Source organism: Balaenoptera borealis (assembly GCF_965194805.1).
Source record: "Balaenoptera borealis genome assembly, chromosome: 4".
Taxonomy (NCBI): Eukaryota; Metazoa; Chordata; class Mammalia; order Artiodactyla; family Balaenopteridae; genus Balaenoptera; species Balaenoptera borealis.
The window spans coordinates 116,818,417-116,835,876 of NC_138861.1; the positions used below are offsets into that span (position 1 = coordinate 116,818,417).

Here is a 17,460-nt window from a genome sequence, read left to right on the forward strand (position 1 = left end):
ACTGGATCTTAGAATCTGGAAATCATATAATGCCAGACCAGAAAAAGATTTATGAATCATTTACTCTACACCCTACATCAATAAGGATAGTCTAGGCTTATGCTGAAGTAGTAAAAAAAAGAAAAATACAGCCCCAAGTCTCAGTAGCTTAAAGGAGCAAAGAAGTCTTTCATGCTCAAACTACACAACCATTATGGGGTGACTGGGGCCCTGCTCCAAATCATCCTCCTTCCAGGACTCATCCGCTGCCTGGAATCTTGCCAGCCACCATGGACAAGGGAAAGAAGGCTGTAGCAAATCACACACCTGTTCTTAACACTTTTCCAGAAGTAACACATATCACTTTTAAAAAAAATTTTTATTGGAGTACAGTTGCTTTACAATGTTGTGTTAGTTTCTACTGCACAGCAAAATGGATCGGCTATACGTATACATATATTCCCTCTTTTTTGGATTTCCTCCTCATTTAGGTCACACATCACTTTAAATCAGTTTCTTTGGCTAAAGCAACTTACACGGCCACACCTAAGTTGAAAGGGTGCAGGGCAGTGCAGCACTCTGTGAACATATTCAGTGAATAGCACTAATGGCTAACTCATTATTACCTTTTGCAGATGAAGAAATTGGGACTGAGAGACACTAGGTCACTTGTAATGTCATGAAGCTGATTTAGCCAAAATTAAAACTGAGTCTTGGATTCACTACCCAGTATTTTTTAAAATAATGAGCCATGAACTGCTTGCTCTTTATGCCCAGTAAAATTAATTTAAGAGTCTTAATATCAATATTTTATTAAGTAACATAAAATCCTTGAATGGAAATACTTTTGTACCTCTGTCATAAAATATAAAACAGACAAATTAGAAGCCTTGTTCCTCCAGTCTCATTCATATTCTAGAAAATGCTTCAGTGACAAAACACCCAAAATCTTTTTAACCCAGCTGTTTTTATTGGCAGCAAAGGTAAACCATGTTTTATGCTGGTGATTCTAAACACATTGGCTTGAACAGTGTCAAACACATAAGCAAAAGAACTGTGAATTCATTTTATATCAAGCACTCTCTGTTGAATTCCTTAGAAATGTACTGACAAGAACTCCAACTAACAGTGGCTTTAGGACGGGAGGTTCTTTTTTATCCTCTTAACAAAAACTCTAAAGGCGGATGGTCACTAATATTGGTTCAGTAGCTCAATGTTATCAGAGCCCATGGTTCTCCTGTCTTTTCTTATGGACACAGGTGGCTGCAACTGCTCCATGCATTACACCTGTGATCAAGTTTGGACAAAGGCGGAAGGTTGAAGCCAGCTGTTTCTACACCTTTTATTAGAGAAGCAAAAGCTTTCCCAGAATCAACTCCTACCCCCATTCTAGCAGACCGCCACTGAGGTCTCATTCGTCAGGACTAGGGTTACATGGCCACCTCTAGTGACAACAGAGACTAGAAAATGGACACAAAATTATCATTATGATTGGCCAAGCCTAATGTTACCCTGAACAAAATAAGGGTCTGTTGGCCAGGAATGGCATGGAGTGGGAGGTGGTAGGAATGAATACTGAGAAAACAACTAACGAGGTCTGTGCCATTCACTGATTGATTAAAAGGTGGTTTTGAAAGAATTTATCTATTATTTTTAAAGTTGACATAGAAACTATTGTGAATAAATTGAAAAATATATTTACTACTGAATTCATGGTAGCTATATTATGTATCTTCTCAATTGATGAAGTTTCTAAAATATAATAAAGCTACTACAGTCAGTTCTGCTATAATGCTTGTTTTGAAAACATAAGTTTGTTCCAACAAAACTGTTATATTAGGGAACTGTTTGAGCATAACACAATTTCACATTTGCTTATGTGTGATTTCATCTACTTGAAACACTGGATGAATGCAGAAAACTGTACCCAGGTGCCCTGAGCTACAGGGGAGGACACAAAACTCACACGTGAACACCCCTCAAGATTACCAGCGACTTCAGTTCATGGCCTGTGGGACTAGCCACACCCATCCCCATCTGGTGATGTACATTTCCATCTGATTTCAAATATCACTTCTTCCATCATTTTATTATGACTCAGAAGCTGTAACCCTTCTAATACCCACTTCCACAAGCAAACTTCAGTGCTTCTTCAACACAAAGTGCCACATTTATTGTAATATTTGTGTATTTCTTAACCATTTATCACATGTAAAACTGTGCTACCATTTTTTAAAGTTTTTTACCTTTTTAAAAAAAATGGATCACTGACAAAGTTTTTGAGTGCTCTAACCCTAACCCCATATTTCCCATAAGTCCTGTATTTTTAATTGCACAATTTTGCAGTAGTACTATATTTAAGAGTATATGTCTGTGAGTAACCAGGCAAATACACACAAACATATCACATACATATATGTATATATAATATTAGAATACAATTGAGACATTTTTAATGTGAATCAAAAAAGCTGATTTTACATCTTCGCAGAGAATGTGCCTTGAAAAGCATTTATTAAATGTATTTGTGAGGGTTTGTTTAAGAAAAAAAAAGAGACTATCAATTATATTAAATACAAGCCATTCAATATGCCAAGCTATATATAGATGTCTCTATAGTGGGTGAAGATTTGTCATTTATCTTCTAAGATAATTATGCAAATTGTATTCAGCCCACACATCCTGAGTTGGAAAAATGGGTTTTCCCTCTTTTTCCTCATTTGTAAACCTTGTCTAACAAGAGTTAACCATGATTCAGAATGGGCAGCACAAAGCTAGATTTTGGCAGTCCCACTGCAATAAAAAAGAATCTATTTTCCTCCTCAGGGTCTCTCTTTTCTTTAACGAGGGCATACAAAACACTTGGCACATTCCCAGAGCTTCTGAGAATTCTCCCCTTGAGAAATCTCAGTAAGTACGAGGAAAAACAACTTCAAAAAAACTAATGAAAGGCCCATCACTATTTGCCTTTCTACCCTCCTCCCCGCCCCCCAGGCCTTTGCTGTCTAGAGTCCCTTCTCAGTTTCAAACATTTTCCCTCCGCTTATTTTCCCAAGGTGAGCTGTCTTTCTCGGGCACTCCATCTGCGGAAGGGTCGGGAAAAGATCTTACAGAAGTCACACCCTGGCCCAGTGCTTATTTTCCCAAGGATCAGGACCCAGAAGGACGGGGTTGGGACTGAAAAGACTAATAATTTCAGCCTAGGGCAGCTCGTGGAGAGCAAGAAATCGGAAAGACTCCAGGCCTTTCCCTCCTCTCGCGCCTGCCGCGGGACCCCTCTCCAGTGCAAACCCTTGTTTCCTCCGGAATGCGGATCAGGGTTTGGCAAGTATGTTTTTTAGCAAATAATCTCTGAATGTTCGGTGTTTAAAGGCGGAAGCATGACTTTGAGGGCGCGCAGTAATCCTTAAAAAACGATTCTGTCCCCACTGTTGTCATGCAAATGCAAATTCTCATGGCTCCACGCTAGCTCCGCGGTCACGTGTGGGTGACTCTAGCTGAGTGTCACAGCCGAGCCCCGTCTGGCTCGGGGCAGCAGAGCCGCAACGCAGTGTCCCAGCGCACCTGTACACGCCCAGCGGCACACACTAAACCCATAAGCCGCAGGGAACACACACGCGCGCTTCCCCTCCTCCCGCCTCACCTTGTTCACTTTCCTTTCCCCTGACTCCCAGCCCTCGGCCCACACAATGGGATTTTTGTTTGCTTCGGCAGCATGTTGCAGCGCAGTGCTGCTTTGCCTAGCTCGGTGCGGCAGGCCTCTCAGGTTAACAGGTGGCAGCTTCCCCTGTTGGCTTCTAGGTATAAAAAAGAATGACCTCATAGGGGTGGAGCCCTGGGACTCCGTGGAGGTGGCAGTCACAGCTAGGTAACCCTGGAGTGAAGCCGGTTGTTTAGAAGGGGGCAGTTAAGCTCCTCAGGCTGGTGGCTTTAACCTTTACCCTGAGGCCCTTTAGCAGCCAGCCATTGCCCGCTGGCCCCTAGAGCTGGTCTGTGCCTCCGATGGAGCCCAAAGGAGCCCCCGGGAAAGAAACTCTGGGCACCAGGAAAAAGAGTCTGCCCTTCACGAGGCCCAGGCTCTATATGCTGGAGAGAAGGAAGACTGACACTGTGGTTGAGAGCAGTGTCCCTGGGGACCACTCTGGTACCTTGACGAGGAGCCAGTCTCACAGGACCGAGTACAACCAGAAATTACAAGGTAACCTACAAGAAACCCATGGCCCCGGTTCCTGCACTCCCAGCTCTTTTCCTCTTACTCTTCCACTTGCAAAGGAAGCACTTAAGGCAGAGGAGAAAATCAAACATTACCTTCCTCTATAAGGAGGAAAGTAAGAAAATAAGAAAAATGAAAGTAAATGTAATTCACAAATTGTAGGAGAAATTTATTATGTCCTTCCATAGTTAAAAAGCCAATTCTGAATTATTCTTAATATTGCCATGTCTTTTTTTTCCTGCTACATCCCTCTTTCCTTCTCCCTCCTGCACCCAATTTAAGACGTGGGAAGCACTAGAAAGCAAATGATTTAGAAACCTACAAAAGATAGTTTATCTCAACAGACAGGTGTGAGATTTCACACCAGGAGATCTATCTAGGTGATTGTACTGAACTGTGATTGTGGTTATCTTAAAAAGGGGCCTGAAACTACAATCATGTCTGGGAAAATAAGGAATGTTATAGTCATCGGATAGTATAATAGGATTTCTTGAAAATCACATAGGTGTTCATTCCTTTAGAGTGAATCGAATAACATGCAAATATGGTGAGATGTTTAGCACGCTTGGACTGAATGACTGTTGAGGAAATAACTGCAGTTTATTTTGTGATGGTCGTCAGATAATTGGCACAGTTATTATAACATGTCCTGTTTCAGGCCCTGAATTGCTATCCCTTCCCATCCACCCTCTCTTTTACATCTCCCTTTCTCTCAAAGGTCGTTTGTTCTAGTAAACATCATTTTGATGTGGAGGCTGTGCAAGGTTTTAAGTAGCCACTGCAGCACCTGTTATGTGATCCCCCAGAACCTGTCTCTCCCACTTTGAGGCACACTGTGTTTAAGCTCTCATAATCCTACCATGAGCTGTCATTCCGGATTGAAAAACTACAATGAGGCTAGAGAGACCAATGGGACAAGTTTGTACTTAGAAGGTCTCTTTCCTCAAAAAATGTGCTTGGACTTAGTGATGCAAATTAATTAAATTAAGTAAGTTAAATACATTTAAATTAAATCTTTAAAGATTCCTACTATGAGTTAATGCTTTTAAAAAATCCTGATAGCTCAGGATTAAAATGCAAAGTCAAGTCTTGTCCTTAAAGATTGTTTTTTTTTTTTAATGGAGAAGGGGTATTATTTGAGCTTTGAAATTAATTTTCTCAAGGCCATGTATAAATTGGAAAAAATGCAAATTTTAAAGTCACGCATATTTGGTTTCCAATCCTGGCTCTTCAATTTACTACCTATAAGACTGAGCAAATCACTTAAAATTTCTGAGCTTCAGTTTCTCTATCTGTGAAAATAGGATAATGATACTTACCACACAGTGTTATTGGGAGAATGAAATTAGATAAGTACATGAAACACCTAGAATATTGGCTGACACATGGCATGTGCTCCATAAATAGTAGTTATTTTTAATTTTAGGAATGATGGGTACCATAATGTTAGAACAGGACTTGCCTTGTGTTAGCCCAAATTTACTAATCTACTAATCTGTTTCAACTCTTTTCTGTCTTTTGATGAAGAGACCGCAAATAAGAAATTCAGGAAAAGCCTACTGCTTTATCTCTAATAACATGTTTCTTCTTTCTGAGATTCACTAATTCAGCATCTTTTTGATCCAGATTTTCCATTAGTAAAATAAAAAGGGGAATACTTTTTGCTGTTCTCTTCCTAAACATAGCTTAAAAAAAAAATGTCTGCGGCCACAGAATACAGTAGATATTTGTTGGTTACTTTGCAGAAGGCTTCAGGCTTCTTATGTACTCTACTGGATTTGTGGTTTTCCTGTGCTCTGTTGGATCCTGTCTCTGAAGGTGGAAGGAAAGACGCAGGAGTTAATCCATGGTCCTAGACCTGACTGTGCTGGAGAAAAATCATCAGGGAGCATAGAGGAGCACATCAGAGCTGTAAAGATAGGCTGGCCTCCTGATAAGTAACATTTTAAAGATGTAACTCTTAATAAAGTCCAAGGCTGATACCTAATGCCTAATAGAGCTTTTAGTATGATTCTTCTGTAACTGGTTTGGCAACAATAGAAGGCATTTTCTCATTAATGTTGGAAGCAATCAGTTCTGTGGTTTGCACTCTCTCATGTATACTCTACCCATTATCATGCAGATGAGTCCTAAATCACCTTAAGAGGTTCTTTGTTTCTGCAATGCCAAGAGGTTTTCCTCTGCCTACCTTGGAACTGGCAGTTCCCTGGGAGGCACTGAATAAAGACCTGAGCTGGTTACAGCCCTCAGACAGATGGCCCCAAAGCAAAGCCATCGTGAGGTCACAGTGTGCTTTCCAATACTGGAAAGCAGCCTCAAATTATTTAGTTGGTTGTCCTTCAGTGTTGCTGTGTTGCTATCTGAGTAATACAATTTACTGTTCTGTCTCTGGAAGCAAGTTCTCTAGGGTTCTGGGAAATGTTACATCGTTCTTCGGTGTCCCTGGGCTCACCTCTTAACTACACAGTTTATCTGTTTCATTCAATTTCTGACCTACGTCGCTTTAGTAGAGTGAATCCTAAGCTGTAATATTTTTTAAATAGTACGGGGGTGAGAGCTACTAAATTAAACAATAGAACATGATTCTAATGAGATTATCATAAAATCTTTGTAAAAGATTGTGATCACATCAATGTAGTCATTCCTACTAAGCCTCAAGTTGCACAATAATAGTTCAATGCGAGCTACAGTTAGTGGCATCCTTATTCCTTCAACAGGTTCGTTCAGTTAATTGGCGTTTATTGAATATGTTATATGGTGAGCAAAATACAGAATATGTGCCAGGAATAAGAACTACAAAATCATTAAGAAAAAGTGTCTGACCTTTACTCCAAAGGGGCCTGAAGTCTCATAGGGAAAGATAAGACAGGTAAACAAATACAATAAAGGTGCAGGCTAGAGGTAGACATGGGATCAGGGCATCCACAGGAGGAAATGGTCTATTCAGGATTGGGCGGAGAGGTGGTCAGAAAACATTGTCGTTCAGAGATAAGTGGGGATGGGGTGGAGGTGCAGAATGGGGAGAGAAGGGTATTTTAACGTCTTCACTGGGCTTATCTCTGTCTGAAATTATGTTGTTTCCTTATTTATTGTCTATTATCGACCCATTTCCCCTCCCATCTCTCACGCCCACCCCCGCCAGCCCATGAAAGGCACCCTTTCATTCTCGTTAACTGTTCCATCTTTGCGCTTGGAATCGTGCCCAGCACACATGAATAGGATTAGTGCCCTAATGAGACACGAGGGATCTTGCTCCCTCTCTCTGCTCCCTGCCATGTGAGGATTTAAAAAGTCCGACATCTGTCCACCAGGAAGGGGGTCCTTACCAGCACCCTGAACTTTGATCTTGGACTTCTCAACTGCAAAAACTGTGAAAAACAAATGTTTGTTGTTTAAGCCACCCAGTGTATGGTATTTTTGTAACAGCAGCCCAAACCGACTAAGATAGTTGGTCAGTTACTTTTATCCTCTATGGCCACGCTAAGCTTCTGGTTAATTTTTTGGCCAATGCATATTTTTGCTAGTATCAGGTGAAAGAGTGAGAGTGGGTGGGTTAAATGTCCTCACAGCTGCAGATAACACAACAACAAAAAAATCACATCTCCAATTCATGTTAGGTCTGCGATGTTTTCTTTTTTGCAAAGGCTATCATATCATTTTCATTATGAAAGGATTGATTGGTTGTTTTTATGAAATCCTGAAATGTTCTCACTATGGTGACAATAAACGAACCACTCTCCTGCATGGACTTTATACTGAATAAGATATTTTGCAGTATGAGGACAAATGGCTCAAAGACTAAGTTAGACTTGGTCAGATTATGGGAACAGTTAATTTGTAATGATTTTTAAGAATACAAACTAATCTGTAAGTGGGCAGTATGAGCTGCTAACACTGGAAGATTTGGTGAGTTTTGTTCAAGGGGTAATGAAGGGTGGAATAAAAGGAATTGTCCAGCTGTTCGTGCACGGTTCTCCCCTGGTGCTATGAGTCCTTTTTGTTCCTGCCTGTTCTTTGAGTACTGTAGAAAGTAACTCCTTCCCCTTTACCTGCCTTTAGTGAAACGGGAAGTACTTGGATCAGTAATGTGACTGTTAACAGTGTAAAGGCCATGTTAAAGCTAAGTAACTCCTCTCTCATTGCATTCATAGACACCCAAAAGAAGCATGATATTTTACTTTCTTTCTTTTCCAGTAAAGGTATTTTGCAGTTTTTAGAGGACACATTGGATCAAATAAAGTGAGTCCCAGAAATCAAGAAAGTTTGAGCTATTCCACTACTACCACATTGTGATGGGAAAATTTATTCCTTCCATATTTAACTGATGTACCTCTAGATATAACTTTTTTAAAGGTAGCAAACACAGCTTCTAATTCTATTTTTTGTCCATAAAAATGATGGGTTTATCAAAACACAAAATGAGAAATCAAGAGGGAGGGATGAGTGAATGGAAGAAAGGAAGGAGAGGAAGAGGGAGAGAGAAAATTCAGATGTGCTAAGCACAGATAGAAGTGAACCTTAAAATAGTGATATAGTTGGGAAAAAGATGAGTGAGAGAAAAGCACTCAAGCTACATTCATCTTTGCTTCTGTTGATGCAGGAAAAGGGAAAACGGCCTTTTTATAGAATTACTTTTTCTTGATACCCTAATCATATTAACTTCAGTATTTTTGTGGGTATTGATTTCCTGGTGATGGTGGATTATTGCAAGAATTGCTAAACTTGTCAGCAGTATCACCTTGAGCACCAGGCAAGACTTGGCTTCAGGTGGAGATTTAGAGCGCCCCCTGTGGCCCCCTCTCCCCCAAGCAGGTGAGGAGTCCTTGGGGCCAAGGTTCCTGGCTGCCTGGGATTCTTAACCTCATTTCTAGACTAAGTTCAGGGCATCTGGGACCATGGAATTTTCTGTTCAACAGGCCCTAATCACTGCCACCAAGGCCTGTTGGGACCTCTTCCCAATCCCTTTCTCCTTAGGACAGACTGTGGTTGCTGGTGGGCACACCCTTTGGCTCCAGGGCCAGTTGGTTATGGAGGTGTGTCTGAAGCTCGATCATGCTGGGGTGTTCACACCATGCCTACCAGGCCCTTTGTGGGTGGAGGAGCTGGTGGAGGGAAGGGTAGGGATACAGGCCTCATGACTGGGGAGCGGGATTGTGCCCAGGGCCTCCTGCTAAATTTTGGCATGAAACTCTGAGGGACCTGAGAGATCTAATCTTGAACTTGGCCTTCCAGATTGTTATGAAGGTATATTTAACAAGATGGAAGGATATAACATATTTTATTTAACAGTTTGCCAGCTTGACTTACAACTTTTAAATATGTAGATAAGGTATGCAGCCTCCGTTTATACACCTGCTCCAGGCCCAGAAAGGAGGCTACTTATGACTGTTATCTACGTTCAGGATATAGCCTTCCTTTTATACTAGGTTGTGGAAAGAGGAAAGGAAGGGAAGTGGAGGGAAGGAAAGACATCGTGACTGTCATCCGCCAGAAGCCGTGTCAGCCAGGAGCTTTCACACATTGTTATTTGATCCCAACACCTTTTCAGTTGGGGTTATGTAGTTGAAAAATTAGGTATATAAAGGAGAAATGACTTTCCCTCTACCCTCCTACATTCAATAGCTGGGCCTATGAACTAAACAAACAATAGGCAGCTTAACAGGAGAAAAAGTATACAAGGGTATTCATTTTGAATATTACATGCCGGGGAGCATCACAGGAAAAAAGAAGTGAATAACTCAAAAAAGGTTAGGATTCGAGAGCTTATATACTATCTTAATAGGGGAAGGAGAGGAGAAATGTAGGCCACTTAGGGGAGAGTAAATAATTTTAGGAAAGTTGAATGGGCCCTTAGAAGAATCGCAGGGATACATAAGAGTTGGTGACAAAGTCTGCCTGGCTATGGTGTCACTTCTAGTCTCCTGTCCTGTGAGGGGACTCAACGTCCCGTGGTTGACAGTTGAGCTCCTTTTGGAGGATCTGTCTCTAGGCAGATAAGGGAGTGCAGAGAAAGCCTCTCCCTGCATTTGCTGCTTTTCAAGTGCTTTCAGCTCAAAATGATCAATGTACCAAAGTAACAAATTTGGGGGTGCCATGTCCTAAACTCCTTCAGATGGTAGAGCTCGGATTTGATCATAGGTGTTTTAAATATTTGCAAAATTAAATGCATCTCATTCATTGACTTAGTAGGTATTTTATCTGTAGGGTATATTAGTAATGAGAAGTCAAAGCACTTTGAGGGTTGCAATGCATGTTTTGTGATGTGATGACATTCCTCTGCTACTATGATAAAACTCGACCTGCTAAATTTTTTACTTTGGAATTCACGTTCTTTCCGTGACATTATTGTGACATGCCTCTGCTGGTGTGTTGTTGCTGTTTAATAAATGCTATCTTTTGGTTTAATTGTCAGGAAACAAAATTACAAAGTTAGGTTAAGCAAACCTGCCCTATTGTAATAGCTTAATCATCTCCATTTCCCACTTCCTTGGATATCTTGACACTATTTCCTTAATTTTATGCCTGTTGTCATTTACTGGTATCTCGATAAAACTTAACATGCATCCACAAAACTGAAAACCCTATTTTATAGCAATGGGTGATGGTGATGGTGGTGTATACATTTGCAAATGAAAAGAATGGAATTATATACTGGAAACAAGTAGTTCTTTATCTAGGTAGGTGATATTTCAATAGAATTCTATGAAGTCAGCCTAAATTGTGAGTCTTAAATGCAGCAGGAAAATAGAGTGTTATGATTAAAGCCTTTGTCCCAGGTTGTTCTGAACAATTCTTTTCTTGATTAATGAGTTAGAGAAGAAATGAATACTCTGTGATACCTGGACTGAGGCCCTTGAGAGCAAATATAATCTTGACTGTCTGACATCCAGCTCTTCCGTAAAGAAGAAAACCTAAAGGTCACGTCATCTAGCTGCTGCTCTAAGCACGCTGAGCCATTGTACCCCTCACAGAAATTGTCTTTCCTGAATGCTTTTTAATGTTAGGTCTCCAGTGTCACTATAAAAGTTGGCACAGATTTCTGCTTCTGTCTTTGTTGTGAAATAGTTGATGAAGACATTGTTTACTTCTCTCAGTGCCATCCAGTTTTATTCAAGGAAAAACTTTGGCTCTTCTTAAGAATTAGAATATGTCACCTTTCCAGATAAAAACAAGCAATTTAGCGTATATATTTAGCTGCCTGAAACTTAGAGTCAGTTTTGTACCTAATGCCTGGCCTTTTATTACCTACCTCCCCCCAACCCCCAAATTTTTTCCAAATATCTGCACATATGGATTCTCATCACTGAGATCTCTGCTCACCTCCTGGGAGAGTCCTTCCTGACCATTCTACCTACAGCGATGGAGGGGAGGAAAGACTTTTCCTTTCTCCTCTTAGGTTCTGTGGCTGGGACATGTGAGTAGAACTCACAAAAGACAGGAAAACAGGAGGAAAAGCATGCACATTTCATTTGATGTTAATATTTGTACATGGCACAGAGGGTTTCACAGAAAGAAGGAAGAATCCCAAAGCAGTTAGACCCAGGGGCTTATATATCATTTTAACAAAGAGTGATAACTTGTGGAAATGTGGCAAGACAAAGGAAAAGGGGGTTTGAGCTAAGGGTATTAAACTGTGGGGAAGTGAACAGGAAACATACAGGGGAAACTAATGGAATATAAGGGTTATTTCAGTAAGATCTGTTTGTACAGACTCATCTTGATGTCAACTCCCCATCTCTGGTGATAAGAATTCCCTCCTCTTCCTGATACAGGGAGGGCAGAGAGCCCTTCCTGAATCTGCTGCTTCTCAATTGCCTTCAGTTCAAAGTAATCAACATGCCAGAGAGGTATATTTTGGGATGGTATTTTCTAAGCCCTTTCAGTGACCTTCATACTACCTGTTGCTCTCTGGAATTATGCTGTTCTATTCTATTTTGCCCCTCTCTTCCACTTGAACATAATTTTCCTTGGGAGTAGAGAGTTAGTCTTATTTTAACACTTAAGCAGTGCCTGGTATATGGTAGATGCTCAGCTCAAGGACTACTTACTCAATGATTTAAAACTATTCAATGACTCATTATAACTATATTGATCTGTATCATTGGTATATTGGCTTTTACAATTCTGTCATTCCCATTTCCCCACTATTTAATTGGAGTCAATTTGTGAGTTAACTCCTCTAACTTCTTTTTCTGTAAACATAGAGAATATAAATAAATAAACTTAATTAAACAAGAAAATAGAATTTCTTGGCCAAAGAAAATGAAATCTCAGTTTTAATGAATTTATCCAAGAAGCATTTATCCAACAAGTTAATACCTGGTTAATACCAACCAGGTATTAACTAGATTCTGAGAATGTTAAAGTAACCAGAAGTGAACCCAGCCTATGGAGTGAGACAGGCAGTGAACCAATAGTTGTAGCAATAAGTGCCTGAGGTAAGGCTGCAGTTTGGGTTCCTGGGTTGCAGATTCTGAGGTGGGAATTTGGGTGCAGGAGGTTTATTAGGGAATGTTCTTATGATCACCACCTGGGGAAGAGAAGGGATAGGCAGAAGATCGGGAGAAAGAGAGAGAGGTTGAGCTGTGATCTGGTCTCAGAGAAAGCCTTAGCCAACTCTAAGGCAAGTTCTGAAGATGAGATGATCCTTTGGACTTGTCACAGTGCTGTGAAGAACCTGGGCCCTTATATCATCACCCTTCAGGTTATTGGATGGGGCCACCTTGGAAAGGGAGCATGACCTGAGAGGTGCTCTCATCTGAGATAATTCCTGAAAAGGAGCTGTCTGCTGGTGACACTCCCAGCAGTAGGGCAATAAGTCCTTTTTTTCCTGAAGGGAAACTGGTCAGCTTATCACAGCACTGACCCGAAATTAGTGGTTATTAATATATTAGAGACGCAAGTAAACCATATAGGAATTGTGATGAGAAAGAGCTTAATTGGACCTCTAAAATGTCAAAATAAGAGACACTGAAATCTGAATCTTGAAATCCAGTTTGGATTTTTTCTGGGGGGAAGAGGGCATTCCAGAAAGAGGGATTAAACATGTCCTAGTGCATGGAACAAGGTAATAAAATTGGTTTTCCTGTCTGGGGTTCATAGCTGAAAAAGATGACACTAACACCAACTAGCATCTGTACTAGGCATGTGGGTACATTACATCATTTCATGCTCTTAACAACTTTGCTAAGAAGTTATTGTCAAATATTTATAGATAATAAAATTAAGGTTACAAGAGGTGTAGACACTTGCCCAGCGTTACGTAACTAGTAAGCGGTAACGTCAGAGTTATACTGAGGTCTACTTGACTCCAAGGTCCATGCTTTTTCAACCACTATGCAGTCTCTGTTGTTCTAACCCCAGATTTTAGTAGTACCTCTTTTGTGGTTTGTTTTTAAGGAATAGGCTTACTTTGATACAATTTTGAACAATACTCCAAAACATCAAGATACCCTTAAATTCTACCAGCACATTCACCTGCAATCTTAAAATCAACAGTGACCAGCAAGTGCTTTCCAGTAGCTGTGTTATTTTATGCTTTTCAACAAAACGTTTTATGTGGAATGAAGTTAGAATGATATACAATTACAATGAATGAGGGGTACACTTAGATTCACTAGAACATTCCACTCTAAAAATACAAACCTAGGGCTTCCCTGGTGGTGCAGTGGTTGAGAATCTGCCTGCTAATGCAGGGGACACGGGTTCGAGCCCTGGTCTGGAGGATCCCACATGCCGCGGAGCAACTAGGCCCGTGAGCCACAATTGCTGAGCCTGCGCGTCTGGAGCCTGTGCTCCGCAACAAGAGAGGCCGTGATAGTGAGAGGCCCGTGCACCGCGATGAAGAGTGGCCCCCACTTGCCGCAACTAGAGAAAGCCCTCGCACAGAAACGAAGACCCAACACAGCCATAAATTAATTAATTAATTAATTAAAAAAAAATAATACAAACCTAGTGATTTGAATTATCTAGTCTTTGAAACCTGCCCTTCCTCACTAACTATAGAGCACACAGCAGGAGGAGAATGTCTGATGGAAAACTGGGTCATAGTGTCAAACTATATTGCTCCTCTGCTTAATATTCTGCAATGCTTTTCCATGTTCTCTAGCAGTAGTGTCCAAACAGAGGTACAGGCAGCCCAGAGGGGGGTTTCAAGAAAATTCATTATGAAAGAAAAAAATAAGTTAATCTTTTAGTCTTAGCCTTTGAAAATATCTATTTTGTGTATTCTTTATCATGTATGTGATACATTAATACTACCCATGCATTGGAGGTACTTCCTCAAAACAGTTTAACTGACCCATGAACAAAACAGTCTGGGATGAAATTTTGACACATGCTACAACAGGAATGAATCTTGAAGACATGATGCTAAGTGAAATAAGCTAGACACAAAAGTACAAGTATTATATGATTCCACTTAAAAGAGGTGCCTGGAATAGTCAAATACATAGAGACAAAAGGTAGAATGGTGGTTGCCAGAGGCTGGGGGGAAAGGAGAGTAGGGAGTTAGTGTTTAATGGGTCCAGAGTTTCAGTTTGGGAAGATGTAAAAGTTCTGGAGATGGATGGTGGTGATGGGTGCACAACAATGTGAATGTACTTAAAGCTGAATTGTGCACTTAAAGATAGTTAACATGGTAAATTTTATGTTCTGTATATCTTACCATGATAAAAAAATTAATAAAAAAATTAATAAAAAAATTAATAAAGTTGGAGACCCCATGTTATAACATTAAAATGGGTATAAGGCGTCTCACACCATGACTCTATCTTTCCATCTCTGGCCTGAGGGACAGTTTTACTTCGGATTGTCTTGCCTTGACACCTGCTGTTTCCTTAGCCTGGAGTGTTCTCCCTCATCTTGGTTGTTTTATAACTGCCTATTTACCTTTTCAATTCTATCTTTCTGTTGTTACACCCAAAATATATTTGAGTGTCCCATCCTGTATACATTTCTCATATTCGTTATTCACATGCCAATGTCTCTTACATTTGGCTGAACTTCTCGAGGACAGGAGCATTGGTATCGTCAGCAGCTAGGGAAAGGATGGCCTGTACTCAATAATCCTGTTTGTTATGTAAATGAGTGGGTAAATGAATGAATTAATGAACAATAAATGGATGGTGTGGCAGTTGGGCAGTGAACATCCAGAATGGATACAGGAGACCCTTCCCCATAGTGGGCTCCCTTGAAGCCAGGTCCAAATCAAATCACTGACTTCAGGGTCACAGCTCCTGGTTATGGATCTAACTCAGACAAGGGAATTATTTATTAATTTTTGTCATACTGCATATTTATCTTCTTCATATTGTGTTTTCTTGGTCACCCTTTACAATTCTGTTCTCATTAGCAAGGGCATACAAAAATCAGGCTTACCTCATCCTGGAGAATGTATATGTTATCTCTTGAAATGTAATCTTACATTTTTATAACCAGAGTTAGATAAAGAAATTAAATTATTTTCATTCTGGGCTAAGTGAAGATTCTGAGTTATTTCCTCCTTTTTTTTATTAGCAAAATCTATACATCAAAAAATAGAAATAGTGTGCTTGAAAATAAATACTCTTCTAGAGTTTGACTTGTTTGTTAATGTCACACCAGTCAGACATTTAGAATGGACATTCTGTTACAACAGTGCTACTGTTTTTAAAATATTCAAAACAATGAAACATTTTTTTAAATAATGCAATTATAATCTCATAGACTGTTTGCTTCTTTATTCTGAGCACTTCTGTGTAAAAGAATTTAATATTAAATTAAAATGTGAAATTAGATTTCTTTTAATCAATAAATTCTTGGAAAACAAAGCCAATACTTCTCTGACAAAATTGAAGCTTCAGTATATTGCAGTTGCAAATGAAATATTTTTATGTATTTGACATTTCACACAGAGAGTTTAATCAACATATAATTATAGTTAAAATTTTCTTTCAATGGATTATAAATCAAATCAGATTTTGGATTGGAATAAACCTACCAGAGAAGCTAAGGTCCTGTATCTTTTCTTCTATACATTCTTATATGTATGTACAAATTAACAACAACAACAAAAAAATCATACCAAACAAAACACTCAAACCACAATTTGATCTTATTTTCAAAATATTCTTCTCTATATTTATGTCTGTGTTCAAACCCTGATAACTTTTCCTACTCTCAGATTATATCGTGTAGGAAGAGCATTTTCATATACTCACTTGATGTACTATATGTATATATACTACACAATTACGTGTACTAACTATACAGGAATACTACATTTTCTTGTGCTTCACTTTACTGTTCTTTGCAGATATTCCATTTTTTACAAATTGAAGTTTTGTGGCAACCTTGTGTCAAGCTAGTCTATTGGCGCCGTTTTTTCCAATAGCATTTGCTCACTTCGTGTCTCTGTATCACATTTTGGCAATTCTCACAAAGTAAATTATAATACTTTTTCAGTATTCATTTATTATGGTGAGCTGTGATGTTACTATTGTAATTGTTTAGAGTGCCAGGAACTGCACCTATATTAGGTGGCAAACAATCTATAAATGTTGTGTATTTTCTCATTGCTCCATCGACAGCCTGTTCCCCTGTCTCTTTCCCTCTCCTCAGGCTTCCCTAATCCCTGAGACACAAGGATGTTGAATTTAGGCCAGTTAATAACCTTACAATGGCCTCTAAATGTTCAAGTGAAGGGAAGAGTCACACATCTCTCACGTTAAATCAAAAGCTAGAAATGATTACACTTAGTGAAGAAGGCATGTCAAAACAAACTAGGCTTCTTACACCAAGCAGTAAGCCAAGTTTTGAATGCAAAGGAAAAGTTTTTGAAGGAAATTAAAAGTGCTACTCCAGTAAACACATGAATGACAAGCAAGTGAAACAGCCTTAATGCTGAGATGGAGAAAGTTGTAGTGGTTTGGATAGAAGATCAAAACAGCCACAACATTCCCTTAAGCCAAAGCCTAATCAAGAGCAAGGCCCTAACTCTCTTCAATTCTGTGAATGCTGAGAGAGGTGAGGAAGCTGAAGAAGAAAAGTTGGAAACTAGCAGCGCTTGGTTAATGAGGATTAAGGAAAAGTGCAAGGTGAAGCAGCAAGTGCTGATGTAGAAGCTGCAGCAAGTTATCTAGAAGATCTAGCTAAGATAATTAATGAAGGTGACTACACTAAACAACAGATTTTCAATGCAGATGAAACAGCCTTCTATTGGAAGAAGATGCCATCTAGGACTTTCATAGCTAGAGAGGAGAAGTCAGTGCCTGACTTCAAAGCTTCAA

General features: G+C 39.7%; 1 protein-coding gene across 1 annotated transcript in view; it reads left to right on the forward strand.

Moving 5' to 3' along the window:
• Window positions 1–336: 336 nt before the first annotated feature.
• The window catches only part of ARHGEF38 (Rho guanine nucleotide exchange factor 38), a 156,659-nt gene continuing 139,535 nt past the window's right edge, over window positions 337–17,460 (forward strand). Inside the window, exon 1 of the mRNA XM_082389157.1 lies at window positions 337–4,177. Coding sequence (XP_082245283.1) covers window positions 3,982–4,177 — 196 coding nt within the window. The 5' untranslated portion in view covers window positions 337–3,981. The remainder of the gene's footprint in view (window positions 4,178–17,460) is intronic.